At 50.6% G+C, this 25,542-nt stretch overlaps 2 protein-coding genes across 2 annotated transcripts; one reads left to right on the top strand and one right to left on the bottom strand.

Annotated features, from left to right (window-relative positions):
• The first annotated feature begins 206 nt into the window (after positions 1-206).
• HELZ2 (helicase with zinc finger 2) lies at positions 207-19,958 on the top strand. The gene is made up of 19 exons (XM_054274670.1): positions 207-625; positions 720-903; positions 1,299-1,406; positions 1,958-2,481; positions 2,814-3,446; positions 4,576-5,359; positions 5,762-5,837; positions 7,141-10,651; positions 11,471-11,556; positions 11,886-12,017; positions 12,259-12,426; positions 12,642-12,783; positions 13,258-13,374; positions 13,801-13,993; positions 14,773-14,907; positions 15,142-15,360; positions 15,623-15,779; positions 16,282-16,449; positions 16,924-19,958. The coding sequence occupies exons 1-19, from the start codon at positions 354-356 to the stop codon at positions 17,046-17,048; spliced, it is 7,734 nt and encodes a 2,577-aa protein (XP_054130645.1). The 5' UTR covers positions 207-353; the 3' UTR covers positions 17,049-19,958.
• Positions 19,959-20,735: 777 nt separating this feature from the next.
• FNDC11 (fibronectin type III domain containing 11) lies at positions 20,736-21,704 on the bottom strand. Its single transcript, XM_054274929.1, has one exon. It carries the CDS (start codon positions 21,702-21,704, stop codon positions 20,736-20,738), a length of 969 nt encoding a protein of 322 aa, XP_054130904.1.
• Positions 21,705-25,542: the final 3,838 nt, after the last annotated feature.

Here is a 25,542-nt window from a genome sequence, read left to right on the forward strand (position 1 = left end):
TGCAGGCGCAGCTGGGGGGCCACCCCGCTGCCGCTCCCCACCTCACCGCCAGCGCTGCCAGCGAGATCGCCAGCGAGTTCGGGGGGCAATTCCAGGAGATCTGCAAGCAATGCTTTTTTGGCTGCCCCCAGCGCATCACGGCGGGCGGCTGCGGGTGGCTCTGCGAGTCCCACCGCACCTGGGACCCGCTCCTGGTGCACGCCGTGCTGGACAGCCAGAAGAAGCAGCAGTACACGGCCATCCGGCCCTGCCCCGAGTTCATCGAGAAGCTCTCCTACTGCCGGTTCGTGTCCCGGGGCCAGCCCTGCCGGCACGGCCCGCAGCGCTGCCAGTACGCCCACAGCGACGTGGAGATGGCCGTGTGGGAGGCCGAGAGGGAGCGCGGATTGCAGCGCTCCGACCTGCTGCCGTCCATAGGCACCGGCAGCACCAGCAGCAAGCCAGCAGCGCCTGAGCCCGTGTACTTCTACTGCCACATCTGCCTGGTGACCTGCAGCTCGCAGGAGAGCTTTGAGAACCACTGCTCCTCCGTCGAGCACGTGCAGATGCTCTCGGCCGACAGCTCCATGCAGTGGGTGCACCGCGCACCACCGCTCGGGCTGACCAAGTTCTCACTGTGCAGCAGGTAAGGCGTCCAGCAGGGAAGAGGGCAGGGGCAGCAGGGAGCTGCCGGCTCCCTGAGGATCCCCGTGCCACCAGGAACGCCTCTCTCCTGACAGAGCGGAGGTGTGTGAAATGGGGAACAGCTGCACCAAGGCTCATTCCAAAGAGGAGCTGCAGGAGTGGATCCAGAGGGTGAAGGTTTCTGTGAAGAAAAAGAAGCAAGCCCTGAAGGACGGGCTCTTGTCCTACCAGGACCGGCTCCTTGCTGAGTATCGGAAGTGCTCCAACGAGGTGTTAATTGTGAGTGGCAGTGTTAATTGTGAGTGGAGGGCACAGGGTGGGAGCGCTTTGGTCCAGGCATTGCAGGAATCCTCTGGTGTGAGAGCTTGGGAATGGAGCCCACTGCTCACCTTCCTAATGGGAATGCAAAAAGGGATGTGGCATCCTCCTTCCTCCTTTGGAGACAGCAACCTGAGAGCCTGCTCAGGGTACTCGAGCTATGCCGTGGGTCCTCTTGCTTCCCAAGGCTGCTGTGTGGAGCAGCAGTGGGTGAGGATGGAATATGAGGATGTACTCTTGATCGCTCTTGGGAGGATGTAGCGTAAAGGCAAGGATGAAGGTGGCACTGTGGAGGGCTGTGAGGTGTGTCCCTGGGATGCTGCCTTCAGTCCCTCTCCTCTTATGACTCCCCGCAGATGGCTGAGCACGTCGAGGGTGTCAAAGTTGTGTGTGAGCAGCCTCTGCATATTCAGCTGGAGGACAGGAAGAAGAAATACCAGTGGCATTTCAAGGTCCACTCTAAGGTTAGCTCAGTCTTTGCAGGGTTTTGTTTGCTTGGGGGGGGTTTAGTTATAATTTCTGCAAGGGGTAGAAGGGTGGGGATTCGGGTAGGTTTAAATGAAAACATGTGCTGGGTACACAGGAGCTGCTCAGGTGGTGCCTGCACTGGGACTGTGTGCAGGGGATGCAGCCACTGTGTCTCCTGTGTTGTGCAGTGGTCCTGGGGCAGACCTGGCTGCTCTCAACACCTCCCCTGTATCATCACAAATAACAACATTCAGTTGATTTCCTGACCAGGATTTTGTAGATGTTGGGGGCAAGAGCCTGTCTTCTCCAAAGTAGATTTCCCATTTACTGCACACTGGTTGATATTAAACTGAAACCTGAGGTTCTCTGAGACCTTAGAGTAATTGCTGTGTGATTGCATGAGGCATCAGCTGTGGTGAGGCTGATACTTCAGAGTTTGGTTCCTCCAGCAGCTTTTTCTAGGGAACGCTGCTGGAGCACCTCACCAGCTGCTGGGCTCTTCCTGTGGGCTGCCCTCACTGTGTCCCTGTCTTCTCCTCAATGGCAGATGCACCTGCAGCACGTGGCCCTGCTGAAACGGGACCCTGGAATCAACTTCTGCTTCTCGGGGAATGGGCTTTCCCGGGGCCTGCAGTACCTCCGTGGGGACCACGTGGCCACCGTGTCCTCCTCGCCCCGCGTCGCGCAGGTGGAGGTCAGCGTGGAGAGCAGCATCCTGGGCATCTTCGAGCAGTGGGTGGTCTTCGACTTTGGCCAGCGCCCCGTGCTCATGCAGAAGCTCAGGGTGAGGGTGGGCCGGCAGGAGGCCCCCCAGCACGTCCCCAGCACCAGGGAGAGCGCCCGCCCCGTCAACTTTGTGCGCTGGGATCGCGGCAACCGCATCATCGTTCCCAGCGTGCCAAGGACTGCAGAAGACATGGAGCTGCTGGCAAAGTACAAACCTCCTGCTCTGGCACTGGATTACCAAAGTGACAGTAGGGAAGTCGTTCCCATCACCCGGCTCAACTATCGGGAGAGGATGCATAGATTCCTCTTCCGTGAGGAAGAAGCTGAGCAGTCTCTGATTGCCAAGTAAGTGCCAGGTGTGAACCCTTTTGGAGATCCCCTTCACTAGGGACCACAAGCCTGTTGCTTACCCTTGGGGCCACGCTGCTCCTGGGGTCTTCTGTTCATTCTGGGTTGGGTCTTGTGGTGCCTTTCCAGAAAACTGGAAACAAGAAGCATGGCTTGCTGGGTCTCATCCTGTGGCCATGGATTAGCTAGAGCATGATTTCTCTCTGTATGTGCTTGGGGGGCTGGCAGACCCTCTCTGGGTGTAGATGGCAATCCCCTCTCCACGGAGGAGGGCCCAGCAACTGACAGATCCTTTCTCTGCTCTTCATTTGGGTGTTTCCTCCTTTCAGACTCAACCTGCGTGTGCTCATCTCACTGACCCCCATGTTGCAGAGCCTCTCCATGGGGGCGAAGTTTGCTCTCTCTGGGGAGTTGTTTGCTGAAGTGCCTACCCCTTACAACCTCTCACCAGACACGGACGAGGGGTACCTGCTCAGCAGGTCTGTGCCCACCGCCTTCCTGGCGCTTGACCCGCCTGTGGACAATCGGGTTTATGAAGTTTTTGTGGAGCATAAAGCCACCACGGAGAAGACCATCTGGCTACAGATACCAAGCAGATGCTGTTCGGACCTGAACTTCCAGGCAGACACCTCCCACAAGGTGGAGATCCAGTTCCAAATAGACCAGCTGCTGTTCCGGCAGTGGCACCAAGCTGTGGACAGCCTGTTGGATGAAAAGCTGGTCCTGCCAGATGTTGCCAGTTGCTCCATCCCCTACTCTCTTGGGTCCCCACAGAGAGGGAACAGCAAGCAGAAACAAGCCATCTCCTTCATCACGGGCCAGCCGACCACCAGCCGGCAGGTCCCACCTCTGCTCATCTATGGGCCCTTCGGCACAGGGAAGACATTCACCTTGGCCATGGCCACCTTGGAGATCCTCAGGCAGCCCAACACACGCGTGCTGATCTGCACTCACACAAACAGGTTAGCAGGGAAGAGGCAGTGAGAGCTGTGGGCAAACTGGTGCATTGCTCACTGAGGGGGTGAAGGGGAGTCAGGGTGTATGAGACAGAGTTGAGCTGCCCTTTTCTCAGTGTGCACTTCAGTTGCTTTTTAAATTAAATTAGTTTTTGTTGAATTTGTCTTAAACTGCTCTGCTTCCTGTTAGGAGGAAGGCTGGCATGGGTGCAAGTCTTTGTGGAAGAGCCAATGCAGACTTATAGAATCCCTGAATGGTTTGGGTTGGAAAGGACATTACAGCTTGTCCTGCTCCAAAGCCTTCCCCTAGACCGCGTTGCTCCAAGCCCTGTCCATCCTGGCCTTGAGCACTTCACATATTCCTGCCTCATCATAAAATGGGAATGTGGATGAAGAGACAGTTTTCTCCAGCCTTTACTTTGTACTACAAGAAGTAGAAAGCTGCTGCCTGTCCATGCTGGGATAATGTGCTCTAGCTGCCCTTGAAGGCTGTTTGTCTCTGTGTACATGCCAATCTATTGACTTTTCCAGGGAGAGTTTGGGGAAGAGAAAATGCAGATCTGGTCTGAATGCCATTGGATCTGCCTTTAGAGAAACCAGGCCAAGACTGTTAAAATGAGAGCAGTTACACTGAAAAGAGTGTCCACATCTGATCCTGCAGGCTGTTACTGCCTGCCTCAGTTTTTAATGCATAATAGATGGTGACTGCTAATCTTAGCCTGTTCCAGGCTGTTTGCTTGCACGGAAGCTTCTCCTGTAGGTCTTGTCTCACCAGGGGATGGGGATGCTTTGCTGTCAGAGGAGAGCTCCTTGTCACTTGGCCCCGCACAGCATCAGGGCCTCAGCTTTTGTGAGGCACATCACATTTTTCCATAAGAGTGTCAAGAGTTGTCGTAATCTCAAATACCAACTCCTATTTTAAATCATGCTGTTGAAAGAGGCTGGGAATTGGTGGCTGCGTAGGCACCCACTCCTTTGTGCAGTTGTGAATGTCTGCTGTGACAAGTGTGGAGTCACCAGAGCCAGGAGAGAAACTGCATGAGCGTTGCAGAATGATGAGAGAGAACTTTGTGTCGCATTATTTAAGAACAGCACCAACGATTCCTTGACGCTTTTCCCTTTTGCTCCCCTGCAGTGCCGCTGACATTTACATCCGGGAGTATTTCCACAGCTACGTGACCTCGGGGAACCCCTGGGCTGTTCCCCTGCGGATCATGTACACGGACCGGCCCATCAGCACCACGGACCCCATCACCCAGATGTACTGCTGCCTCTCGCCAGACCAGCGCTCCTTCCGCCGCCCCACGCCGGCCGAGATCGACAAGCACCGCATCATCATCACCACCTCCATGCTGTCCAAGGACCTGAAGGTGACCCCTGGCTACTTCACCCACATCATGATCGACGAGGCCGCGCAGATGCTGGAGTGCGAAGCTTTGGTTCCGCTCTCCTATGCCACTTTCGAGACCCGCATTGTCCTGGCTGGGGACCACATGCAGATAACCCCGAAGCTGTTCTGTGTTGGGGGTGGGCAATCTGCTGATCACACCCTCCTGAACCGGCTCTTTCAGTTCTACCAGAAGGAGACGCATGAGGTGGCCAAGAAGAGCAGGATCATTTTCAATGAGAATTACCGTTCCACCGCCGGCATCATTGAGTTCATCTCCAAGCACTTCTACGTCGGCAAGGGCAGCGCTATCCACGCCAGTGGGAACATCCCACCCCACCCCGAAATTTATCCCCTTGTGTTCTGCCATGTGTCTGGTGTGGCTGAAAGGGATATCTCCATGATTTCTTGGCAAAACATCTCTGAGATAATACAAGTGGTTGAGAAAGTGAAGGAGATCTATCAGAGGTGGCCAGATGAGTGGGGTGTCCGGGATCTGAAGAAGATCTGTGTGGTCTCCCATGGGACACAGGTACCTAGAGGAATCCTGCATTCCACCTGAGGGGGCTATGCCTGCACTGCTGACTAAACACTCCCTAAGAAAGACCCTTTAAATCTATTTATTTGTATTTGTGCTAGTAAAAATAGGAAATCTGGGGTCTCCTGTGCCTTCAGTGTTTTTTTGATCACTCTCCATTTAGGTAGAGTGTCTTGGGTGGTTGGAGCAGAGATGGTGGGATGGCTTAGTTAAAAATCTATCAGCATCTTCTAGGCAGGTTAATTACAGGGCAGTGGGAGCTCTGGCTGAAGTCAGCCCACATGTGTGGCTGCTTTCAAGTAGTTTGGGGAACCTGCAGCTGGGCAGGATGAGGAACTCTGGTGTTTGGTGGGTGGCCTTTCTGAGCTGAGATCAGTTGTGCCTCTTTCTTACCAGGTTTCTGCAACAAGACAAGAGCTGAGGAAAAAGCAGCTACAAGAAGTGGTGGTGGAAAACTATGAAAATTTGCCAGGTTTGTGTTTTGTGCAACAGTCCCTCATGCCTGGCTGCATTTTGGGGTCTTCTGTGTGAGAGTCATACACAGCTTTTGCAGTCATGCTGGTGGACACAAGGGTCCATAGCAACTACAGCCACGGGGTAACAGGCAGGGGGAAGAGACACTGGGGTGTTAGCAGAGGAGTTTCCAACACCTTTACATTTTCCTCCTTGTTAACACGCGAAATATTGGCTGTTGTTGTGGAAAAATACCACTCTGGGAGGTGCTGCCAGACAGAGCTCCCCTGCCCTCTCGTGTCTCTGCCACCACCACAGTCCCAGTTAGGAGGGAGTGCCTGGAATTCCTTTGGCTGATTTCCATACCCTTCTGGTTGGTAGAGCTTTGATTTTGTCTTTTCCTGCGTGAATAAGATTTCACACTGAATTAAATCTCTGCCCAGCTGATTACTCATTTCAAATATATGGACGTTGCTTTGTAGGAGGGTAGAAACCCTGTAAGTGCCATCCCAGAGACTTGAGTATGTGTGAATCATGTGAAGCCCTAAGTACCAGTGAGGGAGGCTAGTGACAGAAGGGAATTGAAACCAGGATGGGTACCAATCACAGAACAGCTCACTAGAGGAGGAGTCTCCTGCTCTGGATGACAAGAGGCTGGTTTTGTCCTCAAGGACTTAATTTATGACTCATCCGTGTTTGTTTTCTTTTTTTTTTCTTTTTTTCTTTTATTTTTTATTGCGCAGCTGGGACTCCTCTGGTGAGAATAACTGACCCCAGGGGGTGTTTGTGATCTCCACACCCTTTCTTTGCAGTCTCTTCCCAGCTCTGACATCACTAGGATGCCTCTTGTTGGTTGTTATTTGTTTTGTGACCAGCAGAGCTCTTCCTGAGGGGAGAGAGGGATCCTTGCAAATGAGCACTGCTCTTGTTCCTGCAAGACCCTCAGTTCCTCATGGAATTTGAGATTCACAGCAAACTCTACCCCTGTTTGCAAGGAGGGGCTGCTGGTGGCACTGGGCGTGCTGGGCTATTCTGTGGGTGCTCATGGCTGCACTGGTGCAGTGCTCTGCCTTCATCCCATCTCCAGGCTGTCCTTCCCTCCCCGGTGGGTGGGTGGTGGTGCCTGTGATGTCCACCCTGGTTCATGCACAGAGGATCTCAGCATCCCCCTGCTTTACTCACGTGGGGTGACCCCCATGTTTCGCCAAGCAGGGTTACATCAGTCCATGGCCATGTGATACAGCGTAGACAGGTGGCAGCCAGGCAAGGTCTTCCCTGCTGGGATCTCATGAGTGACCTTTCCCTTGTCCCCTCTGGTGCAGGGCGTGAGTTTCGGGTCATCATCATCAGCACGGTGCACACCAGCGAGAGCCTGCGTGTCTCAGCCTCCCACCACCTCGAGTTCTTCAACGAGGCCAGAGTGCTCAACACCATCATGACCCGGGCTCAGTCGCTGGTGGCCGTGGTGGGGGACGCCGTGGCCTTGTGCTCCCACGGCCAGTGCAGCAAGGTGTGGAAACGGTTCATCCAGCAATGCATCGACAAGGGGAGCATCTTCCCGGAGAGCCTGACAATGGCTCACATCAAACAGGCTGCGTGTGACAAGGAGAGCTGGAGCAGGAGCCTGGAGGGGGACAAGGACGACAGCGACGCGGAATCCTCGAGCTCTGACTACAACAGCATGAATGCTGATGATCCCATCCTGCAGGAGCTCTTAGATGAGAGCAAGAACATGCTGGTGACAGTGTCTGATGAAGGGCTGCTGAATGTGAAGGCCGAGGCTTCAAAGCAGTGGAAAGACAAGCGGGAGTACGTCAGCTTCTCCTCTCAGATGATGCAGCAGTACCAGCATATGCACCCCCAAATGTACAAGAGGTGTGAGTTGATCAAAGAGGCATTCGACAGAGCTTCTGCCTTCACCCTCAATGACTCCCCTGCCATGAACATCCAGATCAAAGGCAGAGTTAACTGTGGGACAGCTTTCACTGGGGACGAGGTGCTGGTGGAAATCCTGCAGAACAGCACAGGTGATGGCAGCAGCCACCGCCCACAGGGGAGGGTGGTGGGCATCCTGAAACGTGCCGAGAGAGAGCCCACCTTCATCTGCATGATGGATGAGTTTGATCCCCGTGTGATGATACCCATCGATCCCACTGTCACCAAAATATTCGTCCCAGGGCTGAAGGAGAAACCCAATGTCATCCCCATCCGCAGGCTTGTCAAGGGGCAGTACAGAGTGGTCAGCTGTGAGAAGATCAGCCAGGAGATGAGGAGGTCCCAGTTCTTCTGTGTCCAGGTCATCTCCTGGAGAGAAGGGTTTTACTACCCTTTGGGGATAATAACAGAGGTACTGCAGGCAGCACTGACTTTGGAAGAAGGCTTAAAGATCCTCGCCTTGGAGTATGGTTTGGAGAAGAAATACCCAGCTGCTGTCACCAAAGAGTCGGCCAAATACACCTCCAACAACAACATAAACCTCACCAAGGAAGCTCGGAAGGACTGTCGGAATTACATGACCTTCACAATCGACCCCGAAGGTGCCAGGGATTTGGATGATGCCATCAGCGTTAGGGATCTTGGGCGTCACTATGAGATTGGGATCCACATTGCAGATGTGGCTGGCATCATTCCCAAAGGCAGTGCCTTGGACCTGGAAGCAAAGAAGCGGGGTGTCACCTTCTATGCTCCCAAGCAGGAGCCTCTGTGCATGTTCCCACCCAAAATCAGCCAAGATGTCTGCAGCCTCCTGCCGCAGAAAGACCGACGGGTGATCTCCTTGTTTGTCACCGTAGAGAAGGAGACTGATCAGATGTTAAAGGGAATCTTCACCATCTCCGTGATCCGCTCGGACAGGCAGCTGTCCTACGAAGAGGCAGAGCTCTGCATTAAGAACTGCTACAGGGGATCAGCAAAGGCCCTTCGTTTTGATACCCTGGAGGACTGCATCGCTGTGGCTTATCACTTCTCCAGGATCCATCGGAAGTCTCGGCTACAGGAGGACTGTTTCTATGACCGGCTGGATGAGGAAAGTTCCCCAGGTAACAGGGGGTCCCATCAGATGATAGAGGAGTTAATGATCATGTTCAATAGTTTCGTGGCCGAGTTCCTCACCAACCAGGAGGTGACCAGAAATGTCACTCCTCTCCGGTGTCAGTGTGAGCCAAGTCTTGCACAGCTGTCACACATGAAAAACAAGTACAGCCACATCATTCCTTTGTCCATTCATCTCTTGCATCACCTTGGAGAAATGCCTCCTGCTCAAGACTCCCCTAAAAATGTGGAGTTCAGTCTTCTGGGCCCCATCTGGGAGCACCTGCAGTCAGCTGCTAATGCCCGTGACTTCCAGAAGATGCTCGACCTCGTTGTCACTGATGACATCCACCCAAAGCTGGCCCCTGTGGTCCTGGAGTTCAGGAGACTGCTCAGCCGCTCCTACTTCTGTCGCTCCAACTCCACCGTGCAGTCGAAGGCAGGCCATTACTCCCTGCACGTTGACTCCTACACCTGGGCCTCCTCTCCCATCCGCCGGTACGTGGACGTGGTGGTGCAGCGGCACCTTCACTCTGTGCTCCGCAAGAAGCCCCTCATCTATTCCGCAGACGACATTGAGTTCCTCTGTCACGACTTCAACAGGAAGAATAGCCAGGCGATGACGTATGAGAAGAGAGCCCACTCCCTGCAGATGGCCAGCCAGCTGAAGGACCAAGTCCTGCCGAAGATTGCCTTTGTGGTGGATATTGAAGAGATGAGCAGGTTCTTTAAAGCCCTGTTTCCCCTGAACAACGAGAGTCTTCCAGATCCGCAGAGAATTAGCTACAGGTCCCTTCAGCTGATAGAGCAGCCTGTGTTCATCCAGCAGCGGAGCAGCATCAGGCTGACCTGGAAGAGGAGGATGTACTCTGCAGAGACAAAGGAGCAGAGCCTGCGGGAAGGACCCCTCTGTGACAGGAGTGTCACCCTCTTCCGCACCCAGACGTGGCAGGAGGTGCTGGCGGCCATCAGGAACGAGGAGTTTGACAGGGCCGCATCCCTCCTGCGGCAGAGCAAGGAGCTGTACCACCGGCACATAGGCTGGGTGAGGAAGAGCTCCTGCTCCCACTACATGGAGCTGTCCCTGGAGCTGAGCGCCGGCGACGCGCTGTGGTTCCAGCTCACCACCGACATCAGCCGCGGCTTCCTGGTGCCCTTCGTGCAGCTGTGGTGTGTGACACCGGGCTTTGAGGTCTGCCTGCAGCACATGGAGAAGCCAATCGACTGCTTCTCGGCCTATGCCACGCTGCAGTCCAAGGACAAGTACAAGAGCGCGACGGAGTACAACAAGGTGTGGATGCCCATGAGTGCCATGGAGTCTGCGTCGTGTGCCGTGGCTGAGAATGACTCGATTGTCCTCCACGATATTAAAATAAAGTGGGCAAAGCAAAGGACGAGCAAAGGACAGCTGCAAGGGAGCTTTGTGGTGAACAAGAAGTGGTTGGAGGACTGCTCCATTGAAGTGGACTTCTTCCACTGTTACCTGTGCATTCGTTTAGGCGGGCTGAAGCTTCCCAAGAGCCCTCACAGCGATGAGGAGTGCCTCAGCCATGGCCTCCAGAACCTGTCTTTGCTTGACAATGGCAAATCAGAGAACAAACTTGTGGTTGATCCCGATACTTACACCTGGGTGGCTCACGGGGTCACAGAGGAGTTCAACGATGACGAGAAGTTGGACAGGACTGGTCAACAGACTGTGAATTTTTACATCCACTATATGTCTATGGAGACCATCCCTGTGGAGATCTCACAGGATTCTGCAAGGTTCACAGTGGAGCTCATTCCAAAGATGCTGCCAGACATGTAAGTGGGCTCAGCAGTGTGCTCTGGTTAACCTGGCTTCCCACAGGATCCCTCTGCTGCACCCCCAGGGGCTTTCCTCACTGCTGTGGCTGATCCCCTGAAAAACCTGCTCTTATCCTTGCTCTGACTGACCATCCTGTTGGTCTGTGGGTTTTTGGTGGGGGTGGCAGCGCCCTTTGTGTCTGCTTTCCAGAGGGTCTCATTCTCTTCTGGTTGTCCCTGAGAATGGGGAGATAGGGGAAGGTGGTGAAATTTCCCTGAGCACCTGCTTCTTATATTACTGCAATATGTGTTTTAAAAGCCCAAATGAAGCCGTGGAGTGGGATTTGCTTAGTGAAAGAGTTCCCTGATTTCCAAATCATTCCCCTTTGCTGCTGCTGCAAAGCAAGTTGTGCTCTTTTTAAATCAGAGCTGGTGTCTAGTTTGCCCTTCCTTGCACACAGCACAGGCTGCTATGCACCCCCAGTGCTGTAGCATTCTCAGGGCAGAATGTGCTTCCTTTTGCATCTTGAATTTTAGGAAACATTAGAAGCTAATCTAATAAAAGGGTGTGGGCCATAAAAAACAGACTTGGGATAGGAGTTTTGTTCCTTGCTCTCAACATCTTTGTGGGCTCAGCTCTTCAGTCAGTTGAGAAATGGTCCCAGATGCAGAGGAGCAGAATAAGTTTATGTTATTTGTGGTTTAAGTTCTTTATGGAAGGAGCTAATGTAACAACAAAGAGAGTAAGAATAAGTAAGGCAGTTAAACAAAGCTGTATTACAACTTTTGCTATTTTATGCAACATTCCATTCATTCCTATTTTTCTTTGTCTGTCAGACGGAAAGAAAAAGCAATTTGGAGGCTCAAGTATGCCTCTGACCTTGCTACAAGCATTGCCCTTGGCCACGAACCTCCTCAGAAACGTAAGTGCAAATATTAACCTTTCTTACCTTGTGGCTATTTACTTCTGGCCAGGCAGGTGCCCTGGCAGTTTCTGTGGGTGACAGGGGTGATGCTGCTGTGTAATTTGGGATGCTCTGCTGGTGGCTGGCACAGCTGAGATTGTCATTCCCAGGACTCACAGAGATAGTTCATGGGCAGAGAATCTTGGCATGGGACAAGGATTATTTCTAGGTGGTCTTGTAATGGACCACCATCACTAGGTACCTGCTGCACCCTCTTGCTGGATCATTTCTGTGCTGCCCTCAGTAACCTTCTTTAAATTTGCTTTCTTGGCTCTTTGCTCTAACAGTGACAAAATCCAAAATCCTGCAGCAAAAATCCTTTGATATCCCTGGCAGCAACTGGAAACTTAACAAGAGTCAGAACCAGGCTGTTCTGGATGCTCTAAGAAAATCCTTCATGCTCATCCAAGGCCCACCAGGTAAGAGGGGACAGCAGAATACACCTGCTGTGGTATGAATGGCAGGTGAGAGGTGATCTGCTGCTTTCCATTGGACCCTTGGTGAAGCCAGGTGAAGGGAGCATGGGTTGGCATCACCCACAACTGTGCAAGGCAATCCCCTCCATTCTTGATTTTATGTTGTGGCTGATCAGCTGGATGCAGGTCCAGAGCATCAATGTTGTGGTTAAAATGTTCTCAGCAAATTCCTTTTTTTTTCTAGGCACAGGGAAGACCGTTGTTGGAACTCACATTGTCTACTGGTTCCATAAACTGAATGAGGAGAGTGTTGAGAAGGACCAAACACAGTGCTTGGAAGATGAAAAGGATAAGAAGAGAAAGTGCATCTTGTACTGTGGCCCATCCAACAAGTCTGTTGATGTTGTTGCTGGTAACTATCATGTTTTAAGGCCCTGATGTGGCTTGAACTGGTGGGAGGGAGAGCATATGGAGTGGAGGGGCTAAAAGTGGGGCTGGTCCTTACAGAGGACCCTGCACTGCAGGGCAAGGACCAGAGATGGGATGATGAGAGAGGGACAGGGAGAGACAGGCCTGAGCACCACCAGTGCCTGGTGCTGTCTGAGCAGACCTGCCCTCCTTCTCCAGAGATGCTGCTGAAGATGAAGAAGCTGAAACCACTGAGGGTTTATGGGGAGGCCATTGAGACGATGGAATTCCCATACCCGGGGAGCAACCGGAACATCTCCCGTAAATCCCTACAGGATGCAAAGCCAAAACATGAGCTCAGGTAGGATGGCATGGCCCTGCAGGCTCCTAGGGTGCTGGGGAGAGGTGGCTTCTGCATCAGTAATGCTGAGCAAACCACAGCAAATAGCTTCATTCCACCACTGCAGAGCAGAATTAACCTGCTTTCTAATTAATTTGTAATTAATTTTTTCAAGTGAATGTGTACACTCTAATCTGGCACCTAGCCAGGAAATCCAGGTTGTTGAAAAGTCTCTATATGTTTTAATTTCCTTTTGGAACAGCCCTGAACATCTCTGACTTCATTCCTGCTTGCAGCTGCTAAAGGGAAGCAGTTGTATTTTATGTCCTCAAGGTTGAATTATTTAGTCTACAAAGATGGGAAAGTTTGGCTGTGAGTTTTTTAGCTAATGGGGTTTCTCCATGTAGGCAGGTGCTGTGGTCTGCTTCACTGTAGCAGAAATTACTCAGGTCCCAGTGTTGAGAGAAAATATTTATATATTGACTCTTTATTCAGTGAAATAATCCTGCACCATCGCATCCGGCGGGCGCCCAGCCCCTTCTGGCAGAGGATCCGTCACTTTGACGCTCGGGTGAAGAACGGAGAGGAGATCACAGAAGAAGAAACAAAGGAGTGAGTAGGAAGAGACCCTGGTGAGAGATGGGTGGCTTTGGCTGTGTGCCACCTCTGAAGCACAGATTAATAAACTGTGTGTTCAGAATAATGATAAAAAGTGATGAGCTCGAGGTTACAGGTACAGCACAGAGCCTCTGAATCACTTTTGCACTCGTGCTGTTGTCCTTTTGGACCAAAAATTCCTATTCTGCCTGTGTGACCCTTGAATCCTTCACCTGGACCCCCTGCCCTGTTGAGCTCAGGACAAAGTACATTTCCTACAGTGTCCATCCAAAGTGCTTTTCTGGGAACACCAGCTCATCCTGGGGAGGGAGGTGAAGCCATAATCATTTGGGAAAGCACAACCTCTGCCTGGTTCCCACGTGAAGCATCTGGAGGTGTTTCCCTTTTGCATTAACCTGGTGTTTTCTGCATCAACACTAGGTACAAAGTTTGGTTGGCACAAGGTCGTTCGTATCAGCTGGCGTGTCACGATGTCATCCTGTGCACCTGCTCTGTCTCGTCTGCCAGCGCCCTGGAGAACCTCAATGTGAAGCAGATCATCATTGATGAGTGTGCCATGTCCACAGAGCCCGAGACCCTCATCCCCTTGGTCTGCCACAGCCGTGCTGAGAAGGTATGTCCCTGCCAAAGACGAGTCTCTGGGACAGCTGCTCAGGGCTCTCAAACCCTTTCCATCCCTTACCATGCTGCTCTTACAAGACCTGTTAGGATTTTAAGGTTTGTGCTTCTTTATGGGATGGGTGTCGCTGCCATCGAAAAAATATTCTGGCCCAGGTACAAAGTATTAACATGACAAGAAGCATAGACAGAGTTTGGGCTGTTCAGCCTGGAGAAGAGAAGGGTCCAGGGAGACCTTAGAGCCCCTTACAGTGCCTAAAGGAGCTCCAAGAGCAGTGGAGAGGGACCTTGGACAAGGGCATGGAGTGACTGGACAAGGAGGAATGGCTTCACACTGATAGAGGACAGAGTTAGATTGGATATTAGGAAGAAATTCTTCCCTGTGAGGCTCTGGCACAGTTTGCCCAGAAAAGCTGTGGCTGCCCCATCCTTGGAAATGTTCCAGGACAGGTTGGATGGGGCTTGGGGCAACCTGAGATAGTGGAAGGTCTCACTGCCCATGGTATGGGGTTGGAACAAGATGAGCTTTAAGGTTCCTTCCAACCCAAACTATTCTGTGCCTCTAGAATTCTATGGTTCTTTGTGTTCCTCCCATCAGATGGAAACATTATCTAGGACAGCATCTTTACATCATGTCCAGTGTGGTCTTTGGCTGAGGCTGCTGTAAACATAAATAAGTAGCACCAAATATCTGTGTGCAATCAGCCTTCCAAAGAGTTGATGGCCTTTGCAGTGCCTCCAGCTTGCAGCTGAGGTGTCTGCTCTTCCTTCCAGGTTGTTTTGCTGGGGGATCACAAACAGCTGCGGCCGGTGGTTAACAACGATGTCTGCAAGACCCTTGGCATGGAGACATCTCTCTTTGAGCGCTACCAGGAGCAGGCCTGGATGCTGGACACGCAGTACCGCATGGTGAGGCCCTGCAGTGGGTTGTCTTCTCTCCATCACAGAAAATCCAGGCTTGCCTTAAGCATCAGATAGTCTCCATTAGTTCTTCCCCTTCCTAGACATGGGATTATATGTAGGAATATGCCAGTGCCAGCTCCAGCAGAATGGCATTGTGCTGAAGCCTGCCCAGAAAGATGCTGCAGGCTGAGAAGTTCATTGGCTTTTGTTCACCTCAGTTTCCCTCCCTTTCTCTGCCAGCACAAGAGCATTTGTGAGTTCCCATCCCAGGAGTTCTATGAAAAGCGGCTGAAAACGTGTCCCCAGCTCACTCGGAAACCCAGCATGCTCCACCACAGAGACAACAACTGCTGCCCCATCATCTTTGGGCACGTGGAAGGGAAGGAGCACTCCCTCATGATTTCCACTGAGGAAGGAAATGAGAACTCCAAAGCTAACCTGGAGGAAGTGGCGCAGGCGGTGAGCAGGGTCCTGGGGAATTGCTGGGGATGCAGAAAGGAGGGAGTTGTGCTGGAATCATGGAGGGATGATAAAGATACAAAGATCAGCAGTGTCTGCCTGGTGCCTCCCGGCTCTGGAGCACACCAGGACGCCCCTGGGCAGAGGCAGGTGTAGGGCAAGGTGATCGCAAGGCAGGTGCCATGGGTGGCCTGGGGAGGGGTGCTGGGGAGCTCTTCCCTCCGGCCCCGCTCCCAGGTGAGCAGGACGCTGGTGTCTCCAGGTGAGGATAGCCAAGCAGCTGACACTAGATGGCACCATCCGGCCGGACAGCATCGCCATCCTGAGCCCCTACAGCGCCCAGGTGTCCGAGATCAACAAGAGCCTGAAGAGGGAGGGCATCCGCGGGGTGACCGTCTGCACCATCACCAAGAGTCAAGGTGAGGGGACAGCAGGGGCAGGGTTGGGTCTGTCCCCTCCTGCCTTCCTGAGGAGCTGCTCACAAATACAGTCCTTGAGCAAACCCTACCCCAGGGTCATTGCAGCCGTGGAAGACCAGATTTCTGGGTGATTTGTGATTGTAATAAATCCTTTGAAAGCCTCAGGAGTGCTTGGGCAGGGTGAGGCTGCTGAAGGCAAGAAGGTGAAGGATCTTTGGTGAATTTCTAATGAAAGGTTCCCTGCCCATGTCAGGGAAGTTGGAACACAGAATGTTCCTCCCAAACAAAACCATTCTGTGATTCTGTGCTTCTACATCTGAGAAGGGTGTTAGAGAACTGCCAGAAGACATTTGTTCTCTTTGGAAAGCAATGACCAGGAGTCCAAAGGCCTCCAAAGCTGGAGAAACCCATAGGGTGGCAGTAGAGAAATGAATGTCCTGTGGGGTAGAGAAATGCTCAGATGCTTCCTTCTAAGAAAATCTGGTTTGTTTCCACTTTCTAGGAAGTGAATGGAAATATGTGATCCTGTCAACTGTACGCTCCTGCCCCCGGTCTGAGATCGATAGGAAGCCCACAAAGAGCTGGCAGAAGAAATACCTGGGGTTTGTTACCGACCCAAACCAGGTCAATGTTGGCATCACACGAGCTCAGGAAGGACTCTGCATCATAGGTTGGTATCCTTGGACCATGCACAAGCCTTCAGGGGAATAGGATTCTTGGATAAAGGGATGGTGATCCAAACTATGACAACCAGTGATCATGCTTTATTCTTCTGCCCTTTAGTCTGGGGTTTTGAAAACTGGGGAGTCTGGGAAAAGCAGGGTTCATTCCCAGCTTGAATACAGCAACTATAGTTAGTTTTTCTCACCCTTTGTTTTGGACCATGTTGTTTCTGTTGCTTTCAAGCTAGAACTCTGTCCTAACAAAAATCTGGCTGCTCATTTTGCTCCTAATCACAAAGGTGTAGGCTGTGATGTGTAGGGAAGCTGCTCACAGATATGACAGCACGGAAAAGGGAGCTGGGATTTCACAGATATCTCCCTGCAAGTGACCCAGCCCCCTTAGCTAGAGGTTGTAGACAAAAACAGTATCAGCCAAGCCTCTTCTAGCCACTCACCTGCTGTCCCCATCCCGCTGCCCACAGGGAACCGGTACCTCCTGGAGTGCAACCCTCTGTGGAAGAGACTGGTCCAGCATTACTACCACCACAACAGCTGCACTACAGCCCAGGAGATCCGTGTCAGGAGGACCCCAGCCCTCTCCCGGTGAGGAAGGGCCCTCTCTGCCTGAACTGCATCATGTGTGCCTTGGGAAGGACCAAATCTTTCCAATATTCAGTGACCTACGGAGCCAAATGCAGCGGGGGATCTGGGAGCTTCCCGTGACAACTCAGCTTCAGCGTCTGCTTCAGCATCTTGAGGTGTTTTTAATCAGTGCAATCCTGGGCAGGAACTTTCAATTCTAGCAAACCAAAAAGGCATTGGAAATGGATGATGGGCATGTGACTTTACTGATGATGATACTATTTTTGTAACCAAGCTGCTCAGCAGAACCCTCATCCTACTGCAGCTGCAGTTTGGGGGGACCAAATATTTACTCCAGCTGTCAGGGTTGCACTTTGGGGATCAAATGCTCAGTCTGTTCATCAGAGGGGAACGACTGCAAGCAGTGGAGCAGCACAGCAAGATGCTGTTTGCCATGGAGGACCAAAGCTTCTGAGTACTGCCTCTCATTTTAAATCCAAGGACAGGAGATTTTTAAGACTTTTCACTTTTTACTCTTTTTTTTTTTTTAAGTGAAGGAGGAAAGCAACGAGAGATGCATGCACCACTCTTTGTCTAGCCAAAATGATGTTGTCTGAGTGTAAATATCACAGTGGCAAGGCCAAGGTGATTTTGTAAATAGATTTATGTGTTCTTTGTAGGAAGGAGGTTGTCCTCACCAGCATAAAGGCAACAAAAAGCGGGGACCTCTCCTACCAGGAAACCTTGGGATTTGTCAGCACATTTTAAACTGTTCAGAATTTTATTTGAAATCTCCTGTTAATCCCCCCTCCCTTTCCTACCCCACTTTTTTTAAAGCTGCTTTTAATTTATTAACTTTTAACTCTGTGAATTTGTTTCACAGCCTTATGGCCTGAGTTTTTAAGAGCAGTGAAGGAGTGTATGTGTATAATGTATTTTTATATTTTCTGTAGCCAAACTGCTGTGAGCTGGAAGCTGTGGTTCACCAGAGAGGCTGCTTTCACCCAGTGACATGTGGCTGGTAGAGATGTATTGTGGTGAATGGTGCCTCTGAAAATCATGGAGCTGCTTTTGGAAGCATGACAGTTTTGAGGGAGGGTGTCTTTTATCTCATTTCAATTCTGAATGTATGAAGTGCCTGCCTCAGCTCTCCCCAAACCACATGCTTGGCTGTCCTTGGGTGTTCATGTGGGATGGAGCTGAGATGCAATCACACAAGTTTCCCTTGTGGTGTGGATCCCTGTGATGTCACTATGGCAGGAGGAATTTTGTCCTGTTTGCAACTGAAATCCAGCGTGGCTCTTTCCCATGTGGAGGAATGGCAATAGGAAAGCATTGTGTCTGTAAAAGTCTCTGTTTAACTCTGTGTTTCTTCTCATGACTCTGTGTAAGACTTGCCTCCAGAACTATGGAGAGGTTTTGTTGTTCTCTTCCTAGTTTAAACTACCTTCCTGCAGTCTGCCCTTGGGGGTTTGAGCTGTATGCCAAAGACCACCCAGGCTCGCTCTTGTCCTACTGAAGCATAATAGCGGGCATATGGCTGGCAATTCCATGAAGGATAAAAACCCATAGGAAGTATCTCCTGCTGGTTCTAAAGATGCTTGGTAAAAGTTGGTAAGGTGTAAAATTAATTGTTCCTCTTTGAAGTCATCCTGTGTGGGATCTTAAAAGATTCTGCACCAGCCTGATTAGCAAATATTATTGCAATTCCAAAATAAGATTGTCTGTGGATCATTCTGTGGACTACTGTAATGAAATCATCTGGCTCCAAAGATGCTATGGAGAATTGCAAAAAATGCTGGAATTGTTGGGATAACTACTTTAGCAGAGTGCCAGCTTCATTTAACAAAGCCACCTTGGTTCCTTTAGAACCAGTGGGTCTCATTTTCATTATCTCCTTTAAGTGAAGAGTTTCTCCCCTGGGTTTTGTGCTGGTTATTTCATACATGTAACCCAAACAAGGAGTCTCACCCCAGATTTATGGCTTAGTCAGTGCTCTTGGGGGGTGTGGCCAAGAGAGAGTCCTCATAAAGCAACTCCCTTTGTCCTTAAAGGGAAAAAAGTGTTTATTTCTACTCCAGGGAGGTAGAATGAAATGTTTTGCTTGGTCTGTGTTGCAAGACAATATACATGTTATTTTTTTTTCCTCTGAGGATGTATTTTATAACTGGTGATTAGGAAATGCAGCAGGTACAGCCAGGCTGGGCCCTCGGGCTGCTGGTGCTGTCAGCAGGTTCCTGGAGAGCTGGTCATGAATAGTCAGGGATAGCAGAAAGTGCAATTAAACTTTTTATAGACTGTAGCTGAGTATCATGTTCTTGTCCTTATGCTCATGGAGTGAATCATAGAAATCAATAGAGGAAAAAAAAGTTCAAATTAGCCTGGTCTCATTTGCATGCAGAGTTTTGAATTTACTTTTGGAAGAATTTTATGTTCAAGCAATATTCTTTAAATACCAAACTTTTGGTAATCCCAATAGGAAGACCCTGGCAGCGTGGTGCCCAGGGCATCTGTCCAGTCACAGGCTCTGTGTTCTCCACACTCAAAGACAAAAGCACATGGCTGCAGGACACAAATGTCAGTTCATCCAACAGCATTAACTTAATTTCCTCAGCACTAGCTAGAGCTTGAGCACAAATTGAACAAGGGGAACCTGTGCAAGCAGCCCAGCATCAGGCGGGCTGGACTGTTTTTGAGGATATAGACAGATCTGTGCAGGACAATCAATTTACTGCAATAAATCGGTGGGGTTTTTAAAAATAGAAATGAAATGTCAAGTGTCATGAAGTCTGAATTAAGGAACTTGAAATGGGGCAGGTTTTTATCTTTTGTATGTCTGTGACTTGCAGCAAACCTCAAATGACCTTTTGGATACCAATATTTTTATCTGCTTTGACTGTTCATAAGAATGAATCTCAACATTCCTTTTTTCATATTTAAGCCATAATTGTAAAAATTATTTGAATTTATTTAAATAATAAATTTTATTACTAAAAGGTCTGTTTATGTGGTGGTCTGACTAGAATCTGTGTGGGGACAGTTCTCTTTGGACTGAACCAAATGGTAAAAAAGAAAATCAACATTAACTGCGGGTTTTTGGCAGAGAATAATTTTTTATATATTGATGTATTACCCTTCCATGTTTGTTGGGAGACTTGGGGATTTATTGTTGGGTTTTTGTTGGTGGCTTTTTTTTATTAAAGTGATCTTATCATGCACTATAGAGGTACCATGCTTAGGTACCTATATGGCACAGGGTGTAAAGGGTGAGAGAAAGCAGTGACGGACATACCTCTGGGTGGGTGATTTGAAGAGCTTAAGAATTCAGTTTAGGTATTTTGGAAGAAGGACAATACAAACCCATAACATCATTGGAAGAAGTTGACACTGATCATCCTTCAGTGGATGGAAAGCACTGAATGGTAGAGATGCTTCTGTCTCCTGTGCTCTGCTTCAGAGGTGTCCTGCAAGATTTTCTGGTTCTGGCTGCTCCCACCATTGCCTCTGGCAGTGGGACAAAACTCTTGAGTCCCAAATGCTGCCTAAAGATGTTATTTTTTGTGAGAAATTTCAAATGGATTACTGCTAACCTGGAGAGATTTTGGGAAGGCACCTGTACAACTGCTTTTGAAAACAGAACGAGTTTGATTTAAAACAAACTGTTTAAACAATTTCTTTTTAATTACTCTTATTCATCTTTTTCATTAAACCATTAAACTGAGGGAGTCGGTCTCGTGAGCCGCCTCATCAGGCTGCGGTTGGAGGCTTCCTTGGTGTCTTCAGCAGGGTGAGTTTTTGTCTTCAATATAATGCAGTCGTGCCACTGCGAGTAGACGAGCGTGTGCGTGTCGGATCTCCTCACTTTGAACTCGTACAACCTGCCAGGCAGCAGGTGGTTGATTATGCACGGGTTGGAGATGACTTCCTGGGTCCGACCGTATCCTGGTTCTGTCTGACTGTCATCTGTCACCAGCTTGATCTCCAGCTGCCATCGTTCCAGGTGGGACTCTTGACTCTCAGTGAACCACTTGAGCTGGGCCCAGGTCTGGCACGCAAATGACTCTATCCGATCAAAAATCGGCGGCTTCTTCGTGTAGAGAGAAAAAGTGATGGGAGGGTGTAGAGCACCCCCGAGATGTATCTGTGACACCAAACTGTGCTTGACATGCAGCTTCCTCGGCTCTTCCAAGGAAATGAGCTTATTGAAAAACATGGAGAGCTTGAGCACTCTCTTTATATTCAAGTCCCACTGGGAGAGGAAATCTTCTACGTCACAGATCTGTACGTAACGGCTCAGCTCCTCCCGGCCTCGTTCCAGCTGTTCCAACAGCTCTGTTAAAAGTGCCAGCTGGATTTCAGTCTGTTTTCTTCCCACCTTCTTGATCTTCTGGAGCTGGCAGGGGTTTGCTATTTGCAAGATATCGGCAAAAATCATCATATTGTTCTGGTCTCTCACGCACACGTGTCTGGGCTCAAACTTCAAGTAAAAGTAACACTTCTTCAGAAGATGAACTTTGTTCCAGTGGTACTGGAGGTGGTGGGGGTTCAGGTCAGAGCGCAGGAAATCCAGAACAAGGTTTTTGTTTCTCAGGTACTGCTTCATGCTGGCATTGTCATTCTGTTCTTCTCTGGGTGGGGTACTGTCCGGAGTGGTCTCAGATTCATGCAAAACCTTAGCCATGTTTCCAAAGCTTGGGTGCTGTGTAGGAAAGCAACAATAAAAACATTAAGAACCAAAGGAAAAGCAGCTGGGAGGGAGTACAATCATGGCTGTGACTCTTCTCTCTTAATTAAAGCTTAGCTTATAAAGAACTGTCAGACTAGATGTAGTTTCAGAGGAATTTTCCTTTATTCTTGTCTGGTGTCTAATGTTTTGTATCCTGTACTTATATGTGTTCCAACTGGTCTCCCTCTACCTGCCCTTGAGAGGTTCTACCTCTACTTAATAGATTCACTGACAGGAACTATTCTCTGATACACTCTGCCAAAATTTCTCCCTATCTTATTATCTTGTTTCATTCTAATTAGCTGCCTTTGTACTCCTGTAAGCAATTTCTTTCCATTCTTCTGCCTCTCTGGAGATGCCTATTTTTCTCTCTTTGTAATCTGCCAGGCTGTTGAGGTTTCAGGCCCATCTTCTCAGCCAGTTCTACATAATCACACTGGTGATTCAAATTAACCCTCTGCCCCCACATGAGCTGGAATGCAGCAGGCAGAACAACACAATCCACCGAGTGCCACCTCACGACAGCTTCCAAGAGGAATGACAGCATTTTCCTTGTGCTTCTACCTTCACCAGTGGATTGACAGTCACAACCTGACAGTGTTTTCTGTGATGTGCTGCTTTCCCTGTCTTTGGGTTTAGTTTGAATCATCTCAGACCATGAGGTCTACTTGGATTTTCTGCAATGTACAGCAAGAGGATGACACACATGTAAAGCACCTCTAAACAGGTAACAGTTTGCTGTGGGGGTGTTTAGGCAGTGGTTCTTGCAGCATCACATCTGCTGGCTTAATGTTAGCTGTGTACAGGGGTCTGGAGTGACAGGACAAGGGGGAATGGCCTCAAACTGACAGAGGGCAAGATTAGATTGAATATTGGGAAGAAATTCTTCCTTGTGAGGGTGGTGAAGCTCTGGCACAGACTGCCCAGAGAAGCTGTGGCTGCCCCATCCCTGGAAGTGTTCAAGGCCAGGTTGGATGGGGCTGGGAGCAACCTGGTCTAGCAGAAGGTGTCCCTGCCATGTCAGGGCATTGGAATGAAATGAGCTTCAAGGTTCTTTCCAACTCAAACCATTCTGGGATGATTTTATACTTCATTTACTGGCAAAGATATGCCCTGCCTGATGATGCCATCTGTGCCAAGGTGGAAGGTGTTTCTGTGTTGTGCTTTAACCAAAGTGCCTGTGGCTCACACAGCTTATGTACCACAAACAGCAATTAGCTAAATAAATGCCTGTGTCCCTGTTGTCAATGATACTGTAATGAAAACCCAGATGGATATTTAGGTGGCTTTCACAAGCTGAATACACTTGATTTGAAAACAAAATAAATATAGCATTCTGAAACCAAGATCTAATTGGGATGTCTTAATTCTTACATGCCCTGTAGAAGCTAGATGGGGAGATCTACTTAACAAAGCAATTTTTCTTGGCCTCATTTTCCCTAAATTCATAACAGAGCTAATAACACTTCCTCATAGGAATTCCAAGCATTTGTAAACCTTTCAGCTGTCTGGCCCTGAGCTGCACCACAGTTTATAGTAAGTCATTCATTTGCAACTTTATCATCCAAGAAAGCTGTCAACTGAAGAAAAACAAGCTGTATTTCCTTTTCACTTTTTTCTTTCCACAAAAAAACCCGACCTAAACTAAAGCAGTGCCAGCTCCCGGCATCGTGTATGAAGCAGCAGGACCAGCACATGTGCCAGGTGACATTCCCCACTCTTGGAGGGATTTGGCTCTGCTGAGCAATGTGTTTGCCCACAGACCGAGCTGTCATTGTGCTTATTTTCCCTTGCTTTTCCCCATGTTTTTACATCCCTATTTTTCCCTCCTGCCAGGGAGGGCTGGCTGTATTCCCTGCTGTTCTGCTTGCAGCCGGGAGGAGCTGCATCACCCAGGGAGGGGGCTCTGTGTTCACCCAGGGCAGGCTTTGGAGAGGTCTCAGGGGCACCAGGGGCTGCCCCCTCGGGCCCTGGCCCACCTTGTCACATCCCTTGAGCAGTGTCCAGGTGCCGTTCACCCCCGGGAGCAGTGTCCAGGTGCCGTTCAGACCCCAGGAGCAGGGTCCAGGTGCCGTTCAGTCCCGGCAGCAGTGTCCAGGTGCCATTCACCCCCGGGAGCAGTGTCCAGGTGCCGTTCACCCCCGGGAGCAGTGTCCAGGTGCCGTTCAGTCCCGGCAGCAGTGTCCGGTTGATATTCACCCCCGGGAGCAGTGTCCAGGTGCCGTTCACCCCCGGGAGCAGTGTCCAGGTGCCGTTCAGTCCCGGCAGCAGTGTCCGGTTGATATTCACCCCCGGGAGCAGTGTCCAGGTGCTGTTCACTCCCGGGAGCAGTGTCCAGGTACTATTCACACTCCGGGAGCTGTGTCCACGTACTATTCACCCCCGGTATCTCTGTCCAGACGCTCCGGTCCCGGCGCGGCCCGGCCGGATCCCCCCGCGGCCTGGCCCGGCCCGGCCCGGCCCCGCAGGTCGCGGCCGTTGCCACGGCGACCCCTCGGCCTGGGGAGCTGCGGCCCAGCCGGGGCACCCCGGGAATCGTTCGTAACCCTCCGTTCCGTCACCCACGGAACCGTTTGGCTTGGAAAGACCATAAAGCTCATCCCATTCCACGCCCCAGCCGTGGGTAGCGATGGCAGTGAATCCCGCTAATCTCCTCCCCAGCCGCTTCCCCCCCTGCCCGTCCCCCGGACCTTCGGAGGCCTCAGGCTCGGTGACACCGGGCGTCGTGGGGAGAGCGGCTCTGCTCTGCCCGTGCGGCCGGATGTGCCCGCGGCGTCTGCGGAGCGGTGACACGGCGGTGACACGGGCCAGCACCGCGGCGCTCGGTGCCCGCCGCTGCATCACAATGGCACCGATGGCGGTGGAACCGGGGAAGGTGGAACGCTGCGGGATGGAACCGTGAAATCACAGGTTCACAGGAGGGCTGGGGCTGGAGGGTCACCCCCTTCCACCCCCCTTCCACACCTTCCACTAACCCAGGTTGCTCTGTCGCCCTGATTTTTTAAGATTTTTTAAGCCTTCTGGTGTTTAAATTCTTGTAGCAAACTTTCTCACACACTTTCTGTAAATAACTTATAGTTTGCATTCTTTTATGGAGGAGGAGAAGAAATTTGATGGACTGTTGGTTTGTCCAGTGTCATTGGAGAGGTGGCACCGTCACCCTCCAATCCACTGTCACTTTTGGAAAACTATAAATGCTGGAGTCAGAAAATAAACTTCCCTTTTCTTCCCCTTGAGAGCAGCAGTGTGTGGCTTGTGTTATTTCGTGTCCTATAGTGACCTTGCTCCCAGTCCTGTCCAACCTGGCCTTGGACACTTCCAGGGATGGAGCAGCCACAGCTTCTCTGGGCAGTCTGTGCCAGGGTCTCACCACCCTCACAGGGAAGAATTTCTTCCTAATATCCCATCTAAATCTCAGATAAAGCCCTCTGGGCTTTATGACATTGCTGCAAATGGGGAGAATCCTGCAAAGTCCTTTTGGGGGAGAATCTTGCATTTCCTTCTGAGGCCAGACACCAGCGCTTCACTCTCCACAGTGAGACTGAGGCTGTTTCACACTGTCAAGAGTTTTGTTAAACACATAATCCTTATGAAAGAGCTGTGTTGAAATAAGATATAAAATGCTCCATTAAGTGCAGCGAACTTCCTTCTGGGAAGGAAGGGATTTTCCTGCTCTGCTTTCCTATGGGACCTGGCTGCCCAGTCAGCTGTGTTGCTGAGGAGAGGAGAGTGGCTGGTCTGGTTCAAGACAGCAAACTCCACACCACGACTGGTGAACTCATCAGCAAACTGG

This window comes from Melozone crissalis, unplaced genomic scaffold (assembly GCF_028551555.1).
Source record: "Melozone crissalis strain CALT ecotype California unplaced genomic scaffold, PUWL_Pcris_2 ptg000017l_1, whole genome shotgun sequence".
NCBI lineage: Eukaryota > Metazoa > Chordata > Aves > Passeriformes > Passerellidae > Melozone > Melozone crissalis.